Here is a 20588-nt window from a genome sequence, read left to right as displayed (position 1 = left end):
GGAGAACAAAATATGAGGTTAAGTGTCCCTTTAAAGGATTGAGCAATACATAGAAAAGGTTCCTCTGATCAACTTGTGACAAAGACCAAACCAAGGACTGAAAGTATAGCAGCTCTACAACACTGTGTCCAAGTGGTTTCCAGGAAACAACAAACACATTAACTAACATGTGATTTTCTTTTTGTTGCATATCACATCATTTACTATAAACAAGCTCACTGGTCACTTACAGTTTTTCTCAGTCGCTTTGGTGCATTTCTCACATCACTATTAACATTTGCACAACAGTTAGTGCTTTTCTCAAAACAATTACCGGTAGTACAAACTGCAAAACCTTGTTGATAACCTGCAAAAGCGTGTCACTTGCTCAAAATGGATAGTTCATTCCTCAAAAGCAAGTATTCATGTCAATGAAAGTGTCAGTGTCATCAAAATGAAAAGTCCTGACACCATTGTTTATGAACAAGATAGTCAAATGGCTTTGTCATGTTTTCATTAAACAGGGCTGGACAGCCTAGAGGTGGTGGCAGAACAGAGGATGGGGAAAAAACTGGCGGCCATGCTGGCCAATCCCTCCCACCCGATGTGTAACATAATGCATTTTGGACAACATATTGTACAGTATGAACTGTCAGGTAAGTGTACTGCATGGCACTACACAAAGTAACCAGTTTACAGCACTGGACATTAGAGTATGCATAGAACACAAAGATATTGTCATCCTCTTGTTCTATTAATATATCTCTCTCAATCTTATGGCATTGTTTGCAATCACCATTGCACAAATGGCTTCCTCTTGTTGTGGAGTAAAAAGGGGCCCTTTTCCACCTCTGCGAGGTGGTCTTGCCTTGTCATGTCTATGTGGTGCAGAGTAAAATTACAGTAATGTACAGTAAACATGAGATATACTGCTTTAACCCATATTACTGTAGTGTACAATAACAGTGCTTCCCACTTGTAAAATGCTGCAGTACAGTACCATACTGTAAATATGGCAAATATTTACTTTACACTACAATACAGTAAATCTGTGCTGCAGTAAAGCTGTAAGTCTAAATGTAAAATGTAAAAAGTGACAAGTTCTTGTCCCACTGTAAGCTTCATGTATGATATGACACAATGACAGTAGTGCAGTGCAGATTTACTGCTGAATTACTGTCCAATATACACACCTGTTCTCCCGACGAAATGTTTGAATAATTGAATTTACAGTGGTTCTCCCAACATTTGGCTGCACCCTTCGGCCAGCCTCAGCCATTGTGAGGCTGTGATTGACGACATGGTCCACAATTGTAGCCCTAATTTCATCAGGAATCTGCCTATGTACTTGGCCTCTTCTTCCTCTTCCCCTGTTTTGTCCCCTCCCCGCATCCTCGCCCCTCTTCCACGATGCTGACCTTCTATTTCTGTGTCACAGTATTGTCAAAATGGTACACACTATGTCCTGCTCGGTTCATATATGCTTGCCAATTGAGGGTTCATGAGATTCAGCTCTGAGTGACTGTGGAGAAGTGGCATATCATTGGTTACAATTAATGCTTCACACACTCCTCACATCAGTGAAAGCTGAGGTTCACCTGAGAGAAATTGTTTTTTCAGGAAAAAAATAGAAAGAAATGTGTAAAATTTGCTTGACAGATTTTGACAACTTGTTCAACATTTTTGTATGTAATGACTCAAGCAATGAAATGAGGACTATTAGTTTTTATAGGGAATGACTATTCAGCATCCAAAAGTAAAGTTCATTTTGACTGACATGACATAAGAAAATGATAATGTTATAAAACAGCAGAGAATTGTATGACAGCAATTGATGCATGTCCAAAAGCATTTGCAATTTGTTGGAAGCAATGAGAAACTGCTACTATGATGTGCACAAATGACTAAATGTTGTGGAGGTTGAACTAACAGTTATGAGAATTTTAATTCTGATCAGAGAAATGCACCAAAGCAATTGAGAAAAACTGTAAAGGAATAGTCAACTATATTTCCCCAGTGGCAACTGAAGGTTCTGCAGCTCCAAGATCCACCTCCCTAGTTTACAAACAAGTGCAACGGTAGCACTTAAGACCCAAAATGAAGTTGTATAGATTGCACCTTTAAGCACACATTCAAACAGTGATGTTAGTAGAACATCTGTGCGGCGGAGTGATACATATAGTTAAAAAGTCCCAGTGCTGTTATACTGTATATCGTAACTCATGGAATGCCTCTTGTCCAATCAAATCACTTGGTCGGAACTAACTGTTGTATAAATTATTATCACTTTGGTTACAGTCACAGATATTTAGATTGCTGTATCTAAGGCAAGTAGAGAAAGGCGATTGGTCAAAACAGGTAATCTCACATCTGATTGGACCAGAAGGTAATCTCATCGCTGATTGGACCAGTAATAACCAGTAGTAATTCAGATTGTTGTATCTAAGGCAAGTAGAGAAAGGCGATTGGTCAAAACAGGTAATCCCACATCTGATTGGACCAGAAGGTAATCTCATCGCTGATTGGACCAGTAATAACCAGTAGTAATTCAGTCTTTGTCAACAGCGGGAATCTCCTCACTCGCGGACTTTCCTGAGGGGATTTAGGAGAGTCATCACATAGTTTGAAACCCGAATAATTCATTCCGAGATAGCTACCGACCAACCCCGTTTCCTTTGCAACGTTGGCACTTTTGTGAGAGTGAGGAAATGTTTTATTATCCTAATGTTCTTCGACGTCGCAGTGGCTGCTTTTCCACCATTTGGTAAGTCCATGACAACATGTAGCTAGCTAAGAGTTTAGCTTGATGCTAACAAGTTACCTCTGTAGCTAGCTTCTGATAAAAACCTCACTGAAAGGGATCTAGCTCATATAACTCAACTGGAAACTAAAGCCTGCACCTTTTCAGTTCAACCTGTGAGGAATAGCTGGATATGTATTTGTATGTAATACCGCTTTCATTCTTTGGGAAGAACCCTGATGTTACAATGCTGTTGGCTGTTCCATCTAGTTAATGTGATGTTCCTGGTGTATTCTGAGGTAATGTAACATAGTTAATGTGATGTTTCTAGTGTATTCTGAGGTAATGTAACATAGTTAATGTGATGTTGTTGGTGTATTCTGAGGTAATGTAACATAGTTAATGTGAGGTTGTTGGTGGTATTCTGAGGTAATGTAACATAGTTAATGTGATGTTCCTGGTGTATTCTGAGGTAATGTAATATAGTTAATGTGATGTTGTTGGTGTATTCTGAGGTAATGTAACATAGTTAATGTGATGTTTCTAGTGTATTCTGAGGTAATGTAATATAGTTAATGTGATGTTCCTGGTGTATTCTGAGGTAATGTAACATAGTTAATGTGATGTTGTTGGTGGTATTCTGAGGTAATGTAACATAGTTAATGTGATGTTGTTGGTGGTATTCTGAGGTAATGTAATATAGTTAATGTGATGTTCCTGGTGGTATTCTGAGGTAATGTAACATAGTTAATGTGATGTTCCTGGTGTATTCTGAGGTAATGTAACATAGTTAATGTGATGTTCCTGGTGTATTCTGAGGTAATGTAATATAGTTAATGTGATGTTGTTGTTGGTGGTATTCTGAGGTAATGTAACATAGTTAATGTGATGTTCCTGGTGTATTCTGAGGTAATGTAACATAGTTAATGTGATGTTCCTGGTGTATTCTGAGGTCATGTAATATAGTTAATGTGATGTTGTTGGTGGTATTCTGAGGTAATGTAATATAGTTAATGTGATGTTGTTGGTGTATTCTGAGGTAATGTAATATAGTTAATGTGAGGTTGTTGGTGTATTCTGAGGTAATGTAATATAGTTAATGTGATGTTGTTGGTGTATTCTGAGGTAATGTAATATAGTTAATGTGATGTTGTTGGTGGTATTCTGAGGTAATGTAACATAGTTAATGTGATGTTGTTGGTGTATTCTGAGGTAATGTAATATAGTTAATGTGATGTTGTTGGTGGTATTCTGAGGTAATGTAATATAGTTAATGTGATGTTCCTGGTGTATTCTGAGGTAATGTAACATAGTTAATGTGATGTTCCTGGTGTATTCTGAGGTAATGTAACATAGTTAATGTGATGTTGTTGGTGTATTCTGAGGTAATGTAACATAGTTAATGTGATGTTCCTGGTGTATTCTTAGGTCATGTAATATAGTTAATGTGATGTTGTTGGTGTATTCTGAGGTAATGTAACATAGTTAATGTGATGTTCCTGGTGTATTCTGAGGTAATGTAACATAGTTAATGTGATGTTGTTGGTGTATTCTGAGGTAATGTAATATAGTTAATGTGATGTTGTTGGTGTATTCTGAGGTAATGTAATATAGTTAATGTGATGTTGTTGGTGGTATTCTGAGGTAATGTAACATAGTTAATGTGATGTTGTTGGTGGTATTCTGAGGTAATGTAACATAGTTAATGTGATGTTTCTAGTGTATTCTGAGGTAATGTAACATAGTTAATGTGATGTTCCTGGTGTATTCTGAGGTAATGTAATATAGTTAATGTGATGTTCCTGGTGTATTCTGAGGTAATGTAACATAGTTAATGTGATGTTGTTGGTGGTATTCTGAGGTAATGTAATATACAGGCATGATAATCGCTCACCTTTCGGCGAAATTCGCCGTTTTGAATCCATAATAGACATCCATACTTTTTTTTATTTTTTATTTTTTTTAATCTTGTAATTCTGCATGTGACCACCACTAGAGTAAATCTAAAAGAAATCAGATATGAGCACATGGAAGCTAATTATTCCACAAAAAAAACTTTCCGCCGGGACCGCCTAGCAGGTTCCGGGTCTCGTATCCTTCTCACCTTTTTCACCCCGACCCATTTTCATGCCTGATCTGGGTGGTTTTAGGTTGGCAGCCACGAAAGGAACCAGAATAACACGCAGGGAGCTTCTGAAGGTCAATGTTGGGAAAACATGGTATGTAAACCCCCCCCCCCCCCATCCCCTCCACTGTCTGAGGGAATACGAGGTATTGATTTAGCATTATGGTTTTATTGAAACTTCTGTCACAGCAGTACTAATTCTTGTACAGACCTTTCTGATCTCTTCAGACTACATCTTACCTGTCCTGCATTGTAACTGCCAATGGCCCCTGGTCATAGCATAGATTACTTTCTTGTAATGACTGATGCATAGATGATTCACTTACTTCAGACAAATGTATTTGTGTAAGTCGCTTTGGATAAAGGCATCTGCTAAATGCTTAATGATGTACATTGTGTGTCAGACTTTACAGTACAGCATGAGGCCACCAGACATAGGTTTAAATAACACATGTTATATTTCAAATATCTGTGCTTGACTGATGGCGCCTGGAGCAATTGAACCATTGTTGAATAATCCCCAAAAGTGCAAATCATGCCATTCAGGGACTCCAGACAGGCTCAAGTAAACGCTCAAGTATTTGAAAGGATTTCAAATAGTATTTGACCCAGGTCTGAAGGTCACACACTGGTGCTTTAGATCAGAATCTTTGATGGGTGTGTGTCTGATATGTGTCACGTTGATCCTAGTGATGACATCATGGACTATGTGATGGTGCGGGTGCCTCCCCTCCAACCAGGCCTCCCCCGGCCCCGCTTCTCCCTCTACCTGTCTTCCCAGCTCCAGTACGGCGTAGTCATCGTCTACCACCGCCAGTGTGCTTTTCTTCTGGGTGAGAGAGGGAGGGAGGGAGGGAGTGGGGCTGGGGGAAGGCAGGGCATTTTATGCCCTGAAATGAAGGGCATAACAAATGTCATTGTGGAAAGAACTGCTGTCGATACACACAGAAATGAGAGTAAGGTAAAGTAATACATCAGGTCTGACAGCTGCACAGTGAAGGGCACTGGTTGATCTGAAATACAAACCACCAAAGCCACAGGACCTACTACTACACGCACTCACCTCCATACACACTCATTGATAAAACACAGCACATGCAGCACATTGTCATTAGAGGTAGATACAACTCACTAAAGGATGAGGCTTACCGTCTCTTCAAAACACTCTGGTACACAATAATACCTTTTATTTTATTACCATTTAGCAGAATTAATTCGTAGTAGTAGTTTATCTTTCGTTACCAGCCAAACTGTTAGATTTATGACCTCCTCCACCGCAGAATGCAGCATAAACCATAAACACTTCAGCAAAGTTAGTTGTGATGGTACTGTAGATGCAGAATCACATCATCTTCCAGGTCACCCACGCAGAATCACCACGGTAACTGTGCAGCCTGTAAAATGAATGTGATGTCACACAGTACCTTGACCTCATGATATACTGTAGTAACTTCCCTGCTCTTTTCCAGATGAGATTCAGCAGACCATCGAGCGCCTGCTGCGCTCCAAGATACACATAAGCATCGACTTGCCTGAGCCTGACAGGTCAGGGGACACACATCATACATGCACGCTTACACACACACATACACAATGTCACCCACACACCTGCCCCAGAGTAGGCATTTACCATCGTCTCCCCTCAACACCCTCAGAGTAAAGGGTTTGTTTTAGCCGTACTTCTCAGAAGTTCTCAAAGCTAAAAAGGGAAATATTAGTTTATTCGTTAACGATCGCGGTTAATTTGGCAAACCTTTACGCGGTAAAAAATTATAATTATAATACGCGAATGAATCATATTACCACGGTATATACAGAACTCTATATTAGTTACTGGGTTCAGGTTGCAATCTCATCTGGAGTCATGGGTTCAAATCCTGCTTCTGACAACTTTGTTTTTTACTTACATGTTACTAAATATGAAATACGGTGGAAATACACAGTAGTATTCGTTCAGTGGACCACTGACCAACAACGAGTGTTGGGTCATCGCAAATCTGAAGAGCCGCTCGTTTTGTGTGTTTGAGCTAATTCCCCTTCCTCTCACAAGGCTAAAGTACGGACCCCCCCTGGGGTCCCAAGGGTTAGGGTTAGGCCCTACCAGGATTAGGGTCAGGGTTAGGGTTAGGTTTAGGGTTAGAATCCTTGCGATCGTTCTGGCTCGTAGGGCCTAACCCTAACCATAACGAATTACTAAACCGAGGGAACTAATTACTAAACCGAGGGAACTAATTACTAAACCGAACGAACTAATTACTAAACCGAGGGAACAGATTTACTTAACCGAGGGAACGGATTCACACATCAAATAATGTTTTCCTACCATGTGACCCCAGGGGGGCTCCGTACTAAAGTGATCTCAAGAACGAATGGTATACTTTAACCTGTGTCCTTCTTAGTTTATGTAGGAGCTAAAGTATACAGTATTCTGTGATAGCAGTTCGAGAATGAAAACAACAGTGATCAGTTTGAAGAAAGAAACTGTCTGAAAGCAAGACATAAGCAAGACAAACTGTCGATTTCTGAAGTCCTGAAAGTCGGAACAGCGCCACAAAATCAACCAGTGGTCGAACAACAAATAAATAAAGTGTTTACAGGTTTTCGCTTTAACACTAACATCCAAACCTCAAACACAATGACCAAAACCTGAAACTGGTGTATTTTATCTCACACCAATTCTGACAAACACATTTCTTGCTTATCACTAATTTTGCCACGCTAAACCACCCAGTTAACAAAACACTAAATACAATTCTCTACATTTGGCACACACTTCCTTGATAAAATCTCTTGTGTTCACATGGAAAACACTACCATTCAGAATGCTAAACTCAAAACATCAATCACACTCCATATGGGCAAACACCTATTGCATTTGAATTAGCAATCATAGCTTAAGCAATAAGGGCTAAAGGTGAGCTCTCCTGTGTTGAAATATATCTGAAGTATATCAGGGCTGGATTCGTCATGCCAGGCGATACTTTCCCCTCTGCTTGGCCAGGGAGAACATTACCTGTGATGTTGACAAGGTCTTGTGGCCTTTGTGTAGACAGAGTATATGCAGAAGGCTTATTTTTTTCTTCTTCTGTTGTTTGTTCTGTATGAAGAACACTTTACAAATCCAACTGTCATTGCTGAGATGTGTACAGTATTTCAGAATAATAATAAAAAACGCAGCCAAAGTAAAGTAATTAAAAGCTAGGTTACTTTAGGGCGAAAATTATTTAATCAAAAACAACATGTACTATGTTAATTTCATGTGTGTTGTAGTGCCTATGAAACACTTGATCGATCTAGATCTTGTGTGCAACACTGACTCTTTCAAAGTGAAATATAGGCCCTTGGTATGGCACTAAATTGATGCAGGATGGCAGGTTTTTCTCCAGTGTTTAGAAATGTTGCTGTGGAATTGCATGAAATGTACAAAATATAGATTATGAATCGCCAATGATTCTGTAATAGCTGTTTAGCTGAAATGACGGCACTATGGACAGCAGGGTTCTCCCCAGGACTCTTGAACAGTATGGAGCTGGGTTGCATGATCACAACCCGACTCACGTTTATTCTTGTCAAAAGGAACATCATAACGCTTTCACTTTTGCTTTAGTTTTAACAACAATAGTGTTGTCGATCAAAGGTAGTTACTCTATCATTACTAAATATATAGTTTAATTTGCCTTGAAATGTTTACAGCGTGTGGCAACACCACTGTGTTTTAATCATTCATCTTTGTAGGGGGAGAGCCAATGTATGTTTTTCAAGTATTCGAGGGCTATGCGAAAATATATTTTGCGTAAGGGGAGGGTCGTCAATTTTGGTATTTTAGAGGTTAAATCCATCCGTGTACCACCCCCATCATAAATAAAGATCAGTCCCGTAACCCAGAAACACAACACGCTTACTGTAAGAAATTGTTATCTTCAGGGTAAAGGTTGTGGTTAGGTATACAGTAAGTTTATGTTTGGTTAGGGATAACGTTTCAGTCTAACCGGATGAGCAGCCTATAACCCTACCTGTAGCCTCGGTCTAACCATAAACTCAAACATAAGCTTGTAACTATGCTTACACTTATGCTCTAGTATGAGGACATCTCACCCCACTCCCTGCCTATGTGTCAGACCCACCTGGGCAATGCATAGCAGCCATTTTGCATTTAACATTGGCCCTTTTGTGTCCCAGACTAGCCCTGAACGTGGCTGATTCCCTGTTCCTTCTGGAGGAGGCTGAGGGGGCTCCAGACCCCTTCTTTGGTGTGATGGGCTCAGGAGACCAGCTCCCCAGTCCCTACAGGATCCCTCAGGTACTTTCAACGTTAACCAACAACAAAACATTTTCTCTACTTTAATTAGAGTTAGAATTCAAATTCTCTGTTGATTCATCAAATGTATTTACAAAGCATTATTCTAAGGCTTAGCACACAGAAAAGGTGGTATATTGATTGACCTTGTTTTATGGCGATTCTGTTACTTCCCCAACCAATGCAGATTATGGCGGCTGTGACTACACAGCGCTCTCCAGTGGTCAGTTCCAGAACCGCATCGGAGGGGGAGGGTGAGTCAATTCCTAGCCATGGTGAGTCAATTCCTAGCCAGGGTGAGTCAATTCCTAGCCAACCTCTACTAGTTGTAACTCTACAAGAAGCTTCTTTCTCGAGTTGCAAAAAAAAAGACACAGACTGAAACAGAAAGTGGGAATAAGGTCAAAATACTCACCAGAAGTTTCCGCTAGAAAGATAATAAGACATGTTAGAGTTGCCCCCCCCTAATATAAGCATGTGTGGATGTGACAGAATGGAATAGGTATATTGCTTCCACTTGTAAAATCCTCTAAAGATCTTTACGAGTTTCAAGGGCACACCGTTGCTTCCGGACAGGGCTAAAACATAGTCTGTTATTGAGATCAGATGACAAATCTTCACCAAGAGATCAGCGTCTCTAACGTTGGTACTTTTCCTCCACTCTCCCTTTTTTCTTTTCCTTCTCTTGTCTCTATGTCCCTCTCACCTCAGGTTTGAACCAATCCACGCCAGAAGCCATCACCCTGAAAGAGCCGGAGCCGGTCATGCTTCACTTCACTCAGGTGAAGGCGTGGGCCTGGGAGAGGGTTCTTGGATTAGCATCGAAAATTGTCATTTTGAAATTCATTCGTTTGAACTGTTTTTCCATATTATGAAAGTGCAGATTGTAAGCTTTCAAACGATGTGTCATACATTGACATCTGAAATCTAGTTGAAGAAGATATGCTTATTTGAATGTTGGTACCCCTCAAACCAAATACCGGAGAAAGACGCTCTGAATCAAAACACACGCAAAACAGTTGCTAGTAGCTAGCAAGGAACATCACTATGAACACCTAACTGCATTTGTAGCATCACATCACAACATGCTGATTGAACATCAACATGCTAAAAACACATAACTCCACATAATTAGATGATCACACGTCCTAAAACGTAAGTTTGTTTACAAGCCATCTATCACTTACCTAGTAGTCCATGGCAGATGATGTAGTGAATACAATTCACAAATCATAAGTAACAAACTGTTGTTTGTTATAACCTCAGCAAATATTTTCAAGTCAAGACTAAAAACCCATCTTTTAAATATTGCCTTTAAATGACTCAATAATTAAATTATTATTATATAATGATTAAAGCAAGTTATTATTATTATTATTATTATATCGAGTGGGCTCTTCAACACTTCAACACTTCACATTTATATATATATTTTAAAAAGGTCATTTGCGTGACGTGAGAATCGCCGACATACAGACCTTTTCACCAGCAACATTATGTGACACGTTCTAATGCTTTGGTCCTCATATCGGCGACCAGTCAAAATGTTCTGACTTTTCTTTTGAAACACGGAACTACGTTTCAACATTGTTGAGAATCACAACACAAACTCGCTAGTCAAGCCAAAATACTGCAACGCAATGGATTCGGTGAGTAATCCCCACTGCTACCTAGTTAAACTATGACAATACTTAGCAGGCTCACAAAACAAGCTGCATTAGTTGACTAGTGATGTGTCATTTATTTTCAACAACAAGGAATTGTATTCACATTTTTCTAAAGAAAAGTCTGATCATTACATATGAGGATCAAAGCATTAGAACATGTCACATATGTGGTCTAGTAGTGGTCACTACTAGTCACTAGTAATAAAATCATAATATGAATAATTGCACTCCCAAATGGGCAATTTCAAGTATTCGTTGTAATGGATGGTCAGGGTTTTTTGGCCCACAGTTAACCACTCAGGGTTCATTTTGGCCTACCAAGCCAAACACACGGGCACTCCTGCACTGAATAATTGACTGATACCACAGTCTCCCATTAACGTTATGGGATCAGACCAGTGGGTTCTTGGCCTGATAACAACAGTAGTCCCTTACCTGATGCAACATACTTAAGACAGAAGAAATACACTGTGCAAGGACTTTGCCTTGGGTCTTCTGAATTCCCCCTTCAGAACCTGGCTGCCACCTACCAGAGCCCAAATATCAAATCGCCAAATCAGAAACTACCCAACTGAGATCCCCAAAACAAGAACAGCAAGATACAAAACATTACCCATCCCATTCTTTACAGGTCTCCTGAACGCCAAATAACGTAGGATGAACGTTTTAGCCTTACCCACCACCGCCATAGACTGTGCTGAATAATAAATCAAGATTCACTAAGTTATTAGCACTGTTTTTATCGAAAATTGTGTTTTATATTTTGATGTTGTATTTCGTTGATGTTGACGTAAGAATACTGTTCCCCACTGAATGGCTCAAGACACAAGTGTTGAGCTGGGTTTTTTATGGTTACTTATCTCTCTCTCCCTGTCTCTCTCCATCAGTTTGAGGGAGCGGAGCTAACTGAAGCCACAGGCAGAGTGATCGACTTGCTTCTGGAGCAGCCAGACCTATTCGACTGGGGTAAGAGAGATGAGAGAGGATAGTAGGATTCTCTAAGTAATGACAGGCGATCGATATGGACATTTGTTAGCGTGAAAGGAGTGAAAAGGTGTGTGTGTGTGTGTGTGTGTCTACTGGGAATGTCCAAGGGAGAAGCAAAAAGGCTCAGCAAGTATTGCTCTGTCTCTGCGATTATTGGCAGCCGCCAAATATGGCGGAGACGGTGTTACTTGTACCCGTGAGTCTTGTCCTGTTGTATGTGAAAGACATTGTCCATGTCTGTTTGTGAATGCATCCCATCTGTGCCTTCAGTATTTGTGTCCTTGTATACTTGTTTCTATGTGGACAGAAATAAATGATTAAAATGTGTGTGTGACAGACGCAGAGATTGAGGAGAGGGAAAGGGAGAGAGAGGGAGAGACGGAGAGAACAAGGGACCAGGAGGGAGCCATGACATCTATTGACCAGTAAGTCCCCTGGGACCCTTTCACAGGCGGATCTTACTGCCACAAGGGCTGTGGTCACTGTTCAAGTCCAGCTAGGACTTGAACAGTCTTCATTTTTGCTGTGTGTGTTTTCTGATTACAATAAATGAGGAAGCTAGATGGTTATTAAGATAGTACCCACCATTGTGTGTGTGTGTGTGTGTGTGTGTGTGTGTGTGTGTGTGTGTGTGTGTGTGTGTGTGTGTGTGTGTGCATGTCCAGGCTGAAGGACACGGTGGTGGTGGGGGACAGTGTGTGGCTGCTGGACAAGGAAACGGGCCAGCCCATGGAGATGCCACTAGAGGCCCCGTACTCCTCAGAGAGAGAGGACGAGTCAGAGAAGGGGACAGAGAGAACACCGGAGAGAGCGCCAGAGAGAGCGCCAGAGAGAGCGCCAGAGAGAGCGCCAGAGAGATCGCCAGAGAGAGGGCCAGAGAGAACACCGGACAGAGCGCCGGAGAGAGCGCCGGAGAGCTCTTGTGGAGAGGTGTGTGTATGTATGTTTGTTTGTGTGTGTGTGTGTGTGTGTGTTTGTGCTTGTGTGTGTGTGTGTGTGTGTGTGTGTGTGTGTGTGTGTGAGAAATGGAGACAGTTACATTCAGTTACAGTCATCAGCCTAGCCTAATAGACTATCTAAGGTTACTCTTCTGCAACTTGTCCATGTGTGTCTGCCATCATTCATACAAAATAAAGTGCCAGAAGGCTTAACTGCCCAGAAAGCAGGAGTTAAAATGTTTAAAGGAAGAACTACATACAACACTCGAATAGCCGTTTCAGTTAAATATTTTTGACACAGTATTTCATATATTGGTGCCAGTGTTATGGCGCATTCGTCGGAAACCTTCGTTTTCGACTACACTGTACGGGCAAAGGTCTTTGCGGATAAACCCAGCGATAGACTTGGTAATAGTCGTAGCCCTCGTTTTAGCCATTCATATATACACACAGTCTTACCGTCACAACAATGATGTACCAGATATACACTCTGAAGTTCCCAGTGAGTTATGCGTTGAGCACAGTGAAAGAAAAGAGGAAGCACTTTTCTTTTTCTTTTCTTTTTTGGAGAATAGGACACATCGTGAATAAAGAATTTATTAATTTCCAGATTTCCAGTCTTCTACCTGGACACAAACATTCCAATAACTGTTAAATAACACTTTATAACACTTTATTATTAGTAATTGTATTTTTTATTATTATTACAAATTAACAAAAAATGTCAGGTTGGAGAGGATTGGAAGGGCTAGAAGGGAGATAGTGTGCTAGAGGGGGTGGAGACAGTTTGATAGATAGGCGGAAATGTATGTAATAAAGTGTTTGACGGTTGTTTATTTCTTTTCACGGTCGCCAGTTACACGCTTATACTATTACCGTCACAGACTCGCTGTAGTGTCTCAATAGGCCTCATTCATCAACCATGCATACACACAGCTTTGTTTGTAGATGTTTATTTTTTCTCTCCCTCCTTCTCTCTGCCTCTACATCCTCTCTCCTTCTCTCTGCCTCTACATCCTCTCCCTCCTTCTCTCTGCCTCTACATCCTCTCTCTCCTTCTCTCTGCCTCTACATCCTCTCCCTCCTTCTCTCTGCCTCTACATCCTCTCCCACCTTCTCTGCCTCTACATCCTCTCCCTCCTTCTCTGCCTCTACATCCTCTCCCTCCTTCTCTGCCTCTACATCCTCTCTCTCCTTCTCTCTGCCTCTACATCCTCCCTCCTTCTCTCTGCCTCTACATCCTCTCCCTCCTTCTCTCTGCCTCTACATCCTCTCCCTCCTTCTCTCTGCCTCTACATCCTCTCTCCTTCTCTCTGCCTCTGCCTCTACATCCTCTCTCCTTCTCTCTGCCTCTACATCCTCTCTCTCCTTCTCTCTGCCTCTACATCCTCTCTCTCCTTCTCTCTGCCTCTACATCCTCTCTCTCCTTCTCTCTGCCTCTATATCCTCTCCCTCCTTCTCTCTGCCTCTACATCCTCTCTCCTTCTCTCTGCCTCTACATCCTCTCCCTCCTTCTCTCTGCCTCTACATCCTCTCTCTCCTTCTCTCTGCCTCTACATCCTCTCCCTCCTTCTCTCTGCCTCTCCATCCTCTCCCTCCTTCTCTCTGCCTCTACATCCTCTCCCTCCTTCTCTCTGCCTCTACATCCTCTCTCTCCTTCTCTCTGCCTCTACATCCTCTCTCTCCTTCTCTCTGCCTCTACATCCTCCCTCCTTCTCTCTGCGTCTACATCCTCTCCCTCCTTCTCTCTGCCTCTACATCCTCCCTCTCCTTCTCTCTGCCTCTACATCCTCCCTCCTTCTCTCTGCCTCTACATCCTCTCCCTCCTTCTCTCTGCCTCTACATCCTCTCCCTCCTTCTCTCTGCCTCTACATCCTCTCTCTCCTTCTCTCTGCCTCTACATCCTCTCTCTCCTTCTCTCTGCCTCTACATCCTCCCTCCTTCTCTCTGCGTCTACATCCTCTCCCTCCTTCTCTCTGCCTCTACATCCTCCCTCCTTCTCTCTGCCTCTACATCCTCTCCCTCCTTCTCTCTGCCTCTACATCCTCTCTCCTTCTCTCTGCCTCTACATCCTCTCTCCTTCTCTCTGCCTCTACATCCTCTCTCCTTCTCTCTGCCTCTACATCCTCTCCCTCCTTCTCTCTGCCTCTACATCCTCTCTCTCCTTCTCTCTGCCTCTACATCCTCTCTCTCCTTCTCTCTGCCTCTACATCCTCTCCCTCCTTCTCTCTGCCTCTACATCCTCCCTCCTTCTCTCTGCCTCTACATCCTCTCCCTCCTTCTCTCTGCCTCTACATCCTCTCCCTCCTTCTCTCTGCCTCTACATCCTCCCTCCTTCTCTCTGCCTCTACATCCTCTCCCTCCTTCTCTCTGCCTCTACATCCTCTCCCTCCTTCTCTCTGCCTCTACATCCTCTCCCTCCTTCTCTCTGCCTCTACATCCTCTCCCTCCTTCTCTCTGCCTCTACATCCTCTCCCTCCTTCTCTCTGCCTCTACATCCTCTCTCTCCTTCTCTCTGCCTCTACATCCTCTCCCTCCTTCTCTCTGCCTCTACATCCTCTCTCCTTCTCTCTGCCTCTACATCCTCTCTCTCCTTCTCTCTGCCTCTACATCCTCTCTCCTTCTCTCTGCCTCTACATCCTCTCTCCTTCTCTCTGCCTCTACATCCTCTCCCTCCTTCTCTCTGCCTCTACATCCTCTCTCTCCTTCTCTCTGCCTCTACATCCTCTCTCTCCTTCTCTCTGCCTCTACATCCTCTCCCTCCTTCTCTCTGCCTCTACATCCTCTCCCTCCTTCTCTCTTCCTCTACATCCTCCCTCCTTCTCTCTGCCTCTACATCCTCTCCCTCCTTCTCTCTGCCTCTACATCCTCTCTCTCCTTCTCTCTGCCTCTACATCCTTTCTCTCCTCTCTACCTCTAACATTCCACTCTGCCGCTACATCCTTTTCTACCTCCTTCTCTCCGACACCTAGCTCCCCGAAGTTGTCCCCTCTCCTAAGAGACAGGGTCGCAGGCGACAGCTTGTTTTCGCCGACCCTCACACGCAGATCTCCATGGAGGCAATGCAGTTGCAGATCAAGGACCCTCTTGCTGAGACCATGCCCCTGGTAAGACCACCCACCCTCCTACCAGGCACCAGAGGAATTCACTGAAGGATTGATTCTTCAAATCAGTCAAGTATCTTTGTCTGGGTATCTAAATAGATCTTTTTGTTTTGTTTTAAGGAAGTACTGTTCAGTAGGCTGGTCACAATAAAAGGCCACTCTAAAATGTGCAGTTTTATCACATAGCACAATGCCACAGATGTCGCAGGTTTTGAGGGAGCGTGCAATTGGCAGCAATGTCCACCAGAGCTGTTGCCCGTGAATTGAATGTTCATTTCTCTACCATAAGCCGTCTCCAAAGGTGTGTCCGAGAATTGGAATTGGAAACGACTTTGGAGATGGTTTATGGTAGAGAAATACATTTTCAATTCACCGGCAACAGCTCTGGTGGACATTCCTGGAGTCAGCATGCCAATTGCACGCTCCCTCAAAACTTGCGACATCTGTGGCATTGTGCTGTGTGATAAAGCTGCACATTATAGAGTGGCCGGATCTGGCCTGCGGGCCGCCTATTGGTGATCCGTGCTTGAGGAAGTGTAGTTGACCTCTTTGCCTAGTATTGCTGTCTCTCTCTCCCAGTCCAAGGTGCTGATAGACCCCGCCTCCCGGTCCACGGCCGCCCCCGGAGAGCTCTTCAGCGCCCCCGCCTGCCGTGAGTATCTCATACCTCTACTGAGAGAAACTTGGATGACAAGGTCTGACGTTTCAGCGTACCCAGAGGTAGACATAATGGATCTTTCCCAGCGTATATATGCCACCGCAGATGATAGTGATGATATATTGTGAGTTGGTGGACATTGCGGTCTAGGGAGGAAGTATGCAGTTCAGTCCATGATGGATAGATGGACCCAGGAAGGGACGATTGGACGGATGGGTGGATGGATGGATAGATGGATAGATAGACAACCCTTGTGGCGTTTTTAGAGAGAGCGATCACATAAGTAGATGACTACGATTAAGATAAGACAAGTTTGCTTATCTTCTCTTTGCCCCCACCCCCACCCCTCCTTACCCTCTTCCCTAACACAGCTCACCTCCACCCTGACCTCCTGTCACTATGGCAACAGTGTGCTGTCCTCAGGAAGAAGAGCAGCAGGGAGGGGGGAGACTCTGAGGTCGACGTAGACATGGGGGTGGAGAAGGACAGAGAGAGGAGGGGCTCTGGCGTGAGAGGGGTAAATTCTTTATTTCTGTTGACTATGACCGCATTTGTTTTCATTCAACCATCAATCAATGAACATTAGTTTTTAGTAGGGATGTAACAATGCACTCAACTCACGATTCAATACGATCACGATATGAGATTGTAGCCAAATTAGGACTATTTCTCAGACAAAAACTACAAAATACGCTTATTTGCACCTCTTCATTGCCAACAAAATAAGGAGTTATTATACTGTATTGTTTGTTTTTGTTGGCATATGGGATGTGTTCAGCTAGGCTCAAATCATATTTTCCAAAAGTATTGCTGCTGATATGTAGTTCCTATCTATATCCATATCTATTTGCATGTTCAAATGCATTGCCATAGTTGACATTTTGATGATGACCCTGCATGCATGCAGAATCACTTCTTCAACTGCATTCCCAATGTCAATGTAGCTAGCTAGTTTAGCTGTACACTTACAATAACACACCAACACAGCACCGACAATGCACACTTCAACAACAGTATTGCAAGACGAGTGCATCAAGCTACAACGTTATTCCACCACCGTTCCCCACGTTGGTTTGTTTGTTGATATACGTCGACCCATGATTCATCCAGATTATTGAGAGTACATTCTCTGTCACGACACAACATGTCTACAGTGCATGTGTCGATGAGTGTCCTCTGTACACAGGTCACACGAGAGCTGAGGGAGTCAGGACGAGCCCCCTCTGAAACCTCAGGTCAGACACCAGGGGATCTATCTCAAGTTTCAAGTTTATTGTTACATCACATTACACAAGTGTAAGAGAGTAACATTCTTAGGCTTCGGTTCCTGACATTATGTTGCAGCACAAGACATAAGGCAATAGACATAATTCAAGAAAGTAACAGTAGTACAGGACATACATGGAGAAAAAAATGGGCATAATACCAGATAAAGGTGACAATAGTACAGATAAGACAGAATACACTAGTGGTGCAACTAGTGATAATAGATAGTTCAGTAGTAAAGTGGCTAGGAGCTTAAGGTTTCTGTAGTCCGTTTACATGGGGTGTGCTTGGGGAAGATAGTCAATTGTCTACTACAGTGGGCTTGATCATGAGCCTGATCGATCACATGTTTCTTTCAGCTGTCTCAGAGCTCCAGGAAGTGTCCAAAGAACACACTCCGGCCAGCAGACGGTGAGAGATGAGAAAAAGAATTCAGTGAACATTATCTCTCTAGAAAGAGGATGAGAGCGACTGAAATATAAATTGAATATTAAATATAGATTATTATTTTTTAAAGGGGGGGTTAGTAGGAGTGGCTTGACATCTAATCTGGCGTCCATAATCCCAGGTGCCATTTTTTACATTTTGTCAGGGTGTAGAGGGCAAGTAGCAACGTGTACTAACATTTTCATGTCAAAAGTCAATTCTTAGAATTGTAACTGATGGCTAATGGGTGAAGATACTCTACCTAATAATGGTGTGTGTGTGTGTGTGTGTGTGTGTGTGTGTGTGTTTATGTGTGGGGGGGCAGGTCTCCCATAGAAGAGGAGGTGGTGGTGGCTATGGAGGACATAGTGGAGGAGTGTGTCGACCTCCCTGAGAGAGAACCAGAGCTCACCCCTGAGAGCCTGCTGAGGTAAATGTCGATGGGTCCGACTGCATTTTTCACAATCAGTTAGATGATGGATGCTAAATGTCATTTATCGATCGTGCATGCTATATTTATGCTGACTTAAATTATCTTGTTTATTCAAACTCGTATCTATGTCCACGATGTAAAATAAATAACCATTTCATAGGTCTGTGTTTGAACTGTGAAGTTAGTCATGTCAGTTTGCCTGTGTCTCAGCATCACTGGAGATCGCTGGGTGTTTTGTTTTGAAGTATTGAAGTATTACAGTTGCCAAATGGTGGTATGTGAATTTACTATTGCAAAGTTTACATTGAACAACATTATCGTGAGCAGTGGCAATAGCCCATGGCAACAACTGAGAGGGGATGAATGAACTCAGCGAGGTTGTTATGTAAATGAATGAAAAAACACGGCCACATGCATTTTTTAATCTCACAAATACTGAGTACTTGTAATGGGTTTTTTCGATTTGTCGATTAGATATCTTTGTATCGATGCGGAAGTCCGTGATTGACTGATAGATAAATGGATCAACCTAACCCGTCCCTACGGAGCACCCTTCATCAGAGAACCACAGGTAAACCACTATCAATGCTACAATAAACACTCCTCTCTCCTCTTCTTCATCTCCCTCTCCAGAAAGGTGTCATTGGAAGAGGACTTCCACTCTCTGCTGCCCCCTGATGCAGACCGCAGTACTGCAGCTCAAATGTTCTTCCAACTGTTAGGTGAGGAGTTGAATGACTGAATTGATGATAGAGTGCCATATAATGGCGTGTTAAATTGGATTTAAATCTGAAGATTGCTCCCCATTGCTGTCAGGATTGCAGAGTCTCTCCCTATCTTCTGCCATAGACTTCATCTTTTCAGGCTACACCTTAACTGTCCCTCCTTAAACCTCTGAATCCCCCTGTTCAGTTTCTCAACTGTATATTACCAAAAAAGGTGTCCACTAAATTCCAAAAATGTAAATGGAAAGACTGACTTTACTTTCCACTTCACTTTTGGCCCTGAAAAGTGGGCTGACCTTATTTATTTTAGAATAGAACTTTGTTGTCCAACCAAAGATGGACCACTGTTTGGGGCTCAGCTCAGGCATTAGACACTTGTAGGACTACATAGGGGTAGTGGTGGTCTAGTGGATAGTGAGTTGGACTTGTGATCGGAAGGTTGTGAGTTCAAATCCCGCCTGAAGCTCCTGCCTGAACACTACTAGTGTGCCCTTGAGTAAGGCACTTAGCCCTCAGTTACTCCAGGGGGAATGTCCCTGTAATTCGTAATTGTAAATCGCTTTGGATAAAAGCGTCTGCTAAATGGCAAAATTATTACATTTAAAATTATTACTACATGGGGTCGGTCTTCTGGTTCTGGTGTGTTCTGACCTGTATGCCACTGTGTTTGTCCAGAGCGGGTGACTGGCAGAGAGCTGGGTGTGTGTCAGGGGCATCCCTACGGCCCCATCACTGTCATCCCCTCCCACTCCCCCCGGACAGCCTGAGGTACAGAGTGGGACCTGGACACACACACACACACACACACACACACACACACACAGACTTTCACAAATGCACACCATGCGGGTTCACACACCCAATCACAAATACACAACAACTGGTTCACACAAGATACACACATACACTTGATTGACAACTTTCACAAATGTACACTCACAGGCACTCACAGTGATACTGATATCCACCAGGTGCTTAGATATTATACAGACACACACCCACACACAGATACATATACACACACAGAATACAGTCTGATGGTTATGGCTTTTAACTGGGTACCCACTGATAAACCATACATGAATTCAATTGGCCTTTTCACTGTCTGGTGTTAAAAGAGCTGCAGGGTGCAGGGTCACTAGGGCTTCGTTCACATGGCAGTGAAATGCGACCCAAATCCGATTTTTTTGTGACTCAGGTCTGATTTATGCATGACCATGTGAATAGCGCAAATCACATGAAA

General features: G+C 42.7%; 1 protein-coding gene across 1 annotated transcript; it reads left to right on the top strand.

Annotated features, from left to right (window-relative positions):
• Nucleotides 1-5544: 5544 nt before the first annotated feature.
• Nucleotides 5545-20112, top strand: LOC308168868 (meiotic recombination protein REC8 homolog; the record flags this gene model as incomplete). Its single annotated transcript, XM_080543512.1, has 14 exons — nucleotides 5545-5677; nucleotides 6314-6389; nucleotides 9024-9144; nucleotides 9329-9395; nucleotides 9853-9923; nucleotides 11696-11774; nucleotides 15716-15840; nucleotides 16417-16489; nucleotides 16867-17003; nucleotides 17682-17730; nucleotides 18121-18172; nucleotides 18513-18617; nucleotides 19254-19342; nucleotides 20021-20112. The coding sequence occupies 14 exons, from the start codon at nucleotides 5545-5547 to the stop codon at nucleotides 20110-20112; spliced, it is 1269 nt and encodes a 422-aa protein (XP_080399638.1).
• Between the last annotated feature and the right edge of the window lie 476 nt (nucleotides 20113-20588).

The sequence above is a fragment of the Nansenia antarctica genome (genome assembly GCF_963989245.1).
Source record: "Nansenia antarctica genome assembly, chromosome: 12".
Classification (NCBI taxonomy): Eukaryota; Metazoa; Chordata; class Actinopteri; order Argentiniformes; family Microstomatidae; genus Nansenia; species Nansenia antarctica.
This window is presented reverse-complemented; position numbering and strand designations above follow the sequence as displayed.